This window comes from Lineus longissimus, chromosome 8 (assembly GCF_910592395.1).
Source record: "Lineus longissimus chromosome 8, tnLinLong1.2, whole genome shotgun sequence".
NCBI lineage: Eukaryota > Metazoa > Nemertea > Pilidiophora > Heteronemertea > Lineidae > Lineus > Lineus longissimus.
In genome coordinates, this window is record NC_088315.1 from 17,072,713 (window position 1) to 17,080,289 (window position 7,577).

Genomic DNA, 7,577 nt, shown 5'->3' on the forward strand with positions numbered 1-7,577 from the left:
GTCTTCAAAAAAGTAGACAGCCTATCCTTCTATTCTCACGATATCGTTTACCAATGTAATACGTTGGAAGTAATAACTGGGATATGAATGCAAGTCGTGACTAAAAACAGCAACATGTATTTCAAGTCTTAAAGAAAGACAGACATAAGTTGTATTGTCTTTGCCTTTTAGTCTTTTGTGAATGGGAGAACATCATCAGGAAGTGTGTCTACGACTATGACCAGGGCGAAGCAGAAGCGGGTGACTTCCTAACATACTGGAGACACCCAATCCAACGCCCGGTCGCAAAGTCACCATTCCTCCACACCCCTGCTCACAAAAACGACATCACATTCACCGGAACATTCTCAACCTACGACGGCGGGGGATACGTTGCAGAGTTCGGCGACAGTTCAAAAACTGCCCAACTCATCCTCGACCAGTTAAGCGAAACGAACTGGATGGACCGGCTAACCAGGGCAGTGTTTCTCGAAGCGACGATTTACAACGCCAATGTCAACTTGTTTTCATGTTTGAGGATATCGTTTGAGATGCCCGTCATTGGTGGCATATATATCTCAACGACTGTTGAAAGTTTCAGGCCATACCCGTACCTGGACAATTGGGACCTGGTTCTCCTCATCTTGCAGATATTATGGGTGCTGGTCCTCTTCTATTTAGTGTATGTGGAGGTTAACCTGGTGAGAGCCTTCGGAAGGCAATACGTGCTAGACGCGTGGTCTTACGTTCAGGTCTTGAACATACTGACGTCCTTTTCATCAGCAATCCTGTACGTCATACGGGTTGCCTTCGTCATCGGAGCGATTGAAGACGTCAAGAACAACGTGGGAGAATACGTCTCCTTCGAGAAGATGCTACAGATTGATGAAGCATACACATCATCCTTAGCCATCATCTCATTCATCTGCATCATGCAAGTCCTCAAGCCACTCACACTGAACTATTTCTTCGCACTGCTCAAAAATATCATGAAAAGATCCGCTCACACCATACTTTCCGCCTTCATTTTCTTGTTCTTTATGTGGATGGCTTTCGGGGCGAGCGCCTATGTCGTTCTTGTCCACACCACTGCCGCAAGTTTCCGGACATTACCGCGCTCGCTCTGGACTCTCGTTCGCCTGACCATAGGAATTATAAAATTCCCAGAGGCAATGGGGGAAGAGACGACCGTCAAACGTGTTTTATTCGTGTCATTCATGGTTGTATGCTACATCGTTCTTTTCAACCTGATTGTGACGATCTACTTGGAGATGTACACAGCAATACGAGAGTTGAAAACCTTGGAGGGGTTCGACTACGAGCTGAATGAACACTTTTGGAAGCGGATCTACATGTTGCGTGATGCCTTTTTGAAGAAAGAGGAATCGTCATGGTCTTGTGAAAGCAATACAAATGGTATCAGTATGCTCGTACGCTCTAGTTGGTGGATATGGGAATTTGATGATTTATCTTGCGAAAGAGATGAGGCGCATTTGGCGCCTTGAGCGTGTGGTATAGCACGGAATGGCGCAGTAGAAATATCAATTTTATTCGTGTAGCTTTTCTGCGCTGGAACTGTACTGCAGTGAAATGAAAAATGACAATTAACTATATTTTCTGCGATTGTGACATTTTACCAAATCATCAATCTAGATGAACATCATTCCCGACATCGTTTCTAATGGTCTGTTAGATATGTTGTACAATACAAAATTATTTGAAAATAGGTGTCCTTACACAATATCTCCATCTCTGACTTGAATTGATGGATAGAATTATCATGAAATTACGATGATTTTACTTCACACCATATACAATATTATATAAGGTGGTAAAATTTATAATAACCCCGGTGTGACAGCGGATATAGTCCCCCTGGAGTCATAGTCCGGTAGCATTGTATTTGATCAATTAAGCAGCATGATCTATTGTACCGCTAACCCTAACCAAAACATTTAGCAATGCGGGCTATTGTTACACGGACTATCAGCCCTAGGACTACTATCCCTTGCACACCTGTACAGTTATAGCCCCTGTGTGCAATAGCGTGTACTGCCAGCTGCTTTCTTCACTGTAGAGGCTACAATTGCACCGGGGCTATAACTGTAACACGACTTTACCCTTTCAAGGTTGTGAGACGTCAGGATGGGTTGGGTCGGGGCATGAGTGTATTTCCCCGCACAACTACATCACAATTTGTGTCAATCAAGGTGAGGTGTTAGATCATCACAGAAATAACATTGCTGATGCTTTCCCCCTGGGTTTATTGCGTTTATAGCGAAATGATCTCCTGAACTGTTCAACATGACAAATTGTTTCGTTATCACAGGTGCTGCTGACAAGACTGCCTCGGATGAATCTTTGCGGCGGAGGAAAGAACAGCTACATAAAATGGCCAACATGGTATGTAATGGAGTTTGCATAATTTTCTTCGGCTGCTTCGGCTCTTCGTTTACAAATTATATTTGTTCGTACTAAATAAGCCAGTGCTCAAATATTTGTTAAAATTCATGAATGTTTCGGAATGGCTATTCCGTCAAATACACAGGCAAGAGTGTCCATGCATGGATCTATGACGTGTATTAATCATTAACGTTGCATCCATAGGCCGATCCAAGGATAGATGATGGAAAATCCCCATCATAGACCGATGGATGGAACCCACGGTCGTACCTACGATGGGTCCATCATTGATCTATGGATGGCATCCATAAAATGTTTTTGACGGGCCATCAAAGAAGGTGAACTATTCATATTTTCCAGAATTTTCAAAATGGTTACCCAAATGAGTTTGTATTCGTTGCATACGTTAATGTTATGTGACCCTACGTCAGTGGGCTAATGATGGAACTGCCATCAGCGGATAGTCCACGGGCCATCAGCGGATAATCCACGGGCCATCAGCGGATAGTCCACGGGCCATCAGCGGATAGTCCACGGGCGATCAGTATAGAATCTATGATGGGATACCGTTGTAAAACATGGTTAGAGACAATTATCATAGACCCATCCATGAGCCCATCAATGATCCATGCACGTAGACTTTAGCCTGTGCAGAAACTTGTCTTGGAGCAATCTTAGCTATCTTGACTGGCTGCGCACACGTTTGGCTTACATTTACGTTGGTTTCTAAGCTAACGGCTGGCTCTTGCTCCTTGCCTTGTCCATGCATGTTGTTTAATTTCTTGTTTAGTTTCGCTACGAATCAATAGCAAAAATGAACTTAGAAGTTCAGGTGTTACGCATTAAAGGGGCAACTTGGACGTGGATTTACCTAGCAAGGAGGATAATGCCCCTGCTTGACACCATGCGTCGCCACTTATAGGATCAAACTAATGCTGATCTCTTATTATGAATTTTGCCACTGTTGCAAGTCAGATTTGGACATGACTCGTGGGTTTCAGCCCATTGTTATACCCTGTTCCCTAGTGAATTGTTTATAACTGTTCAATGGATTCTCCAACCCTTTTTTGGAGAAGTCACGGTACTGCTGGAAGCAATTTTTGTGCAAGAAACCAACATATATTATGCCCAAGTTATCCCTTTAAGTGTCGCATTCGCAGTTGATCAAGACACGGATCTATAAAGAAGGGTGGCGGGTGATTACATGATAAGCTGTCACTACCCCTTCTAATTTCCTGAGCCACTGCAAAATTAGTCAACGCAATAAGTCATGCAGGAGCAGAATGGCGTACGAAAAAAATTCGTTGAATCGCCACAGTGTTGACCTCCCAGTAACGTATTTCTCCTCAGATGAACACAACGTTATATGATGCCTTCACAAAATACGATAAAGAGATAGAAGTCTCGAAAAACGAGGTAAAAAATGTTAGGAGGGTCTCGGATCACACAGGCGAGAAACTGCAAGCGTCTAAGGATACCATCGGGGAGACGAAACAGACACTTGCAGACATCCAGGAGAGGATCTATGCGGCATTGGCAAAGCAGTCCGAAAGACTCAGCTTCAGGGAGCGCTGGGAGTGGAGGGCTGAAAACAGGTATGAACATAGTCACGAAAATTCCAGCTTCCGATTAGAATCGTCTTCTTTGGAGTGGCCGATATCCTGGTGACCTCTGACGTTACTGAGGATCGGCAAAGGTTCAGGGCTCGTATAAAGGCACGGCGAAAATCACCTGTCTATTGTGAATTTACATGCAGCTGGTTCTCGATTGCATTCTGACGGATTATGGTATATGGTCCTAAAACTTTCACGACTTTCAAAAGCTCACAATCGAATCCTTTGTTCCTCGGATATTCTATGCTAGGACATTTCAAACATCTACACCTGGCTGATATATAGAATAAGTTAGCTAATATTTACCCTTTCAGAGACAATGACCAAGTACACGTGGAAATGGAAAATGAAAAGAAACGCGTTCGAAATGTCCTCAATCACACTCGTCAAGGCTTTGCCTGTTAAAGAGCAGCTTAATATTGTGTCGACAACTTTACTGTTCAAATTATTTGACGACAATTTGAACTAGGTACCATATGCACTTTTTAAGGCCCCTTTGAAACCTTTCCCGCGCTATAATGAGATGGTACGTAATCTCTGCAGGCATCAAGAGTGCCCGCGGGAAAGGAGACGCAATTGCCAGGTGCCATGTGATATTGTATTTACCTTGTGCCACCCTGCTAAGATTGTTTTGCCAAATCTACCCCTCAGCACATAGCACTTGTACTGTAAATAATGTATACACTTAAAACTCTAACACAGGCGTTTGTATCGTCCCGTTCAATCGCTTAAAATGACAGCGACAACAAACAAACATGTTCTGCTGATTAAGTTTGGTGTTTAATTAGAATAATGTAACACAATCTTAGAAAGCTCATGGATCTATTTATATGCAGGGACGCATCGACCACACCCGTGTCGTGTTGCTGGGCCATGCCAACCTAGACAATGGAAACAACATGGAAGCACTCCCAAAATCGCGACGAAAACAATCTGAAAAGAAAGTTTTTTTACCAGAACAATTGCGAGTCTACTTTGCATGGAGCATGAGGTAGAAAGAACATTATGCTGAGAGTAATATGCAAGCAAATATTTGAGATGCCAGTGGCTAAATACCCAAATATTTAACGAACTTAAGCTCAGTTGAATGACAGATAATGCCTTCCGCAAAATGCATTTCTATGCATCTGGCAAAGAAACGGTCTTCATGAGTTCGGCGTTGGCGGGAGGAGTGACAAAGCGACCGACCACCAGCACCGGAGAATCGACCTTGTCTCGGGCGTCCACGCACTGCATTTAGGGTATAATGACATATCGACTGCTGAACGTTTTGATCTTGAAAGGCTCGTTTTTATCACATTCTTCCTTTATGTCATATTTCATATTACAGCTTGATCCTCTGAAAGTAAATTCCTCGCACGTCTTGGAGTTTTCCCGCTCACTTTCTCGGCTAATGTGTTCGCATTCAAGTCGTGAACGCGCAAGTTTGATTGTCACCAACTCGGTCAATGTATCTCGTAGTCTGCGTTTAGCGAAAATAATGTTTAAGGCTGCTTGAGCTAGGCCGGTAAGAAAGAAAATAAGAAAAGTTTGAATGATCGCAGAATCGTGATATTGCGTAATGTCCTATTGAATTTGAGGCACATTTACTTTTAGAAGCTGCTGCTGTCGTTTTGTGTTAAAAGAAGTTATTTAATGTATTCAGCCCTTGCCCAATACTTGGTCTATTGTCATTAAACAAAGTCCGCTGGCATCTCGACCTAAATTCCTATTGTTCTGCTGTCTTATCAAAGGGTTATCAGGGCAAATATTGATAACATCGCGATCGACCCTCAGGAAACAGCTCTCATGGAGGTCGATAAGCCTAAACTGACAAGTGCAAATAAACGTACAAGCATAATGGTCTCCTGCGGATGTTCTTACCATTGCTTGCCCGGTACATGCTCTCGATATGACGAGGACTAATCATATAAGAAAACACTCTCAACATTGACATCGATCCTACGAAATACCCGTCATTTCCTGCCGCGTTGCTCCCCAGTGTTATTGGATATGATTGTCCCCCATACGCAGCATGAGTAGCGATCGTGCCTTCCTTTTTCCCGTTGACAAAAATCCGGAAAATATTTCTCTGTTACTGCTAAAAATATCCAGTGTTGACTTCCGAAATCGATGGTGTAGATAGTGACGTGTTTTGTTACAGGGCTAGCTCTCACTCTTAAATGCGGATTATAAATTACTCCGCAATTTCGATTCCATTTCACTCCTATCTGAGTTTGTCTCAGCCAGACCGAAAAAAAGGAACACTTATGTAAACAATCGAAAATATACGCTGTTTGGTCTGGGCATCGGACACGAAAGAATATCGTAAAGGAGATTTGCGTCAACGGGTCGATGTCTATTGGCGGCATTCCAACCCAGTGTTTGCGTTCGAAAAGTGAAAGGACAGTGCCAAAACGTGAAGACCTAATGTATTCGGCTCCACGTTTTATACTTGAATGTCAAAGATGATAAAAAAGATTTATACGCATCCGTGCTGATTGATATGAAACAGGAAAATAGAGAGGGTGACACTTTTTTCATGACTTGCCATTTTTGGTCCGGAGGCCCGATACAATTTATAAGCTTTCGGCGGTACCTTTGCCTTCATAATAGGTATGAGAAGGCTGGGAGAAAATGCTTTATCAATATACGTATTTATGATATTACAATTCAATGAAATAAGGTAAATGCGCATACAGTCGTTGAGCAGACGATAATCCAAACGGCGACAGGGAAAGCCCTTCACCTCGATAGATTTTGTTTTCTTCCAAACATGCCAAACTGCGTCCGTCCTCCTTTCGCAATATCGAACTCTAGTTATTGAAGACGTTATTCTGCCCCTGCTTGAATTGGCCACCATTATTTCCGAATGTGCAGGATGATCTCTCTACGGAGGCTTTACTCGGATCCAGTTGGGATTGAAATCGGAAAAGCGTAATACATGTGATTCTGTCATTTTCGTCATTTTTGCCATTTATGTGTTATCAAGGATAGGAGCCACTTCTCCATAATGGATGGTGACTGGGCAGCCGACCCATTGCTAATAATGCCCTTACTAATGCCATTGGTCCTTTAACGTTACAAACTTGGAACAAATGACTAGCCTACTACACTTAATTACACTTACCTGATTCTTTTATCAGTGCCGTCAAGTCGGTAAACAAATGCTGAAAAATATCTAAAATGGGCGTCTCCCAGATTAGAGACAAACTGCCCCCCCCCCCCGAAATGGGCGGTTTTCATTCGTCAAGCCAAAAATCACATGACAAGTACACGTTCAAATACTACTATGTGACGTTTGACGTCACAAATCAGAATGCGCGTGGTGATTGGTTGATTTGAAAATATGGCATGCACGGGGCTATCACTGTCGCATAAACAGTGTTGGCATCGCCGATCCACCCTCCAGACAGCTATTATCAGAATAGCTCCGCTTACGGGCATTACATTGCAAAATACACTACCAAGGTGTGCTTCCGTCTGCGCAGTTGCTCAATTGTGGCCAACTGTATTTAGAGGGTAGGCACAGTGTCAGTGTGTAGTGTAAACTGCTTGTGGGGGTCTGAAATTGTTGGTTTCACTTTGAAATACTTTTCGATG

The 7,577-nt window shown here is 43.1% G+C and overlaps 1 protein-coding gene across 3 annotated transcripts in view; it reads left to right on the plus strand.

The window, feature by feature from the left end:
- The window catches only part of LOC135492219 (uncharacterized), a 33,048-nt gene extending 26,078 nt beyond the window's left edge, over window positions 1-6,970 (plus strand). Inside the window, exons 29-33 of one of the 3 annotated variants that reach the window (XR_010448042.1) lie at window positions 172-1,395; window positions 2,309-2,382; window positions 3,733-3,977; window positions 4,310-4,464; window positions 4,832-6,970. Coding sequence is in view for 2 of the 3 variants with exons in the window: in XM_064778516.1 (XP_064634586.1) it covers window positions 172-1,395; window positions 2,309-2,382; window positions 3,733-3,977; window positions 4,310-4,400 (1,634 nt within the window). In the remaining variant the exon portion in view is untranslated. Of the gene's footprint in view, window positions 1-171; window positions 1,396-2,308; window positions 2,383-3,732; window positions 3,978-4,309 lie in introns of all 3 variants that reach the window. The other 2 variants (XM_064778516.1, XM_064778517.1) reach the window with 2 other exon arrangements.
- Window positions 6,971-7,577: the final 607 nt, after the last annotated feature.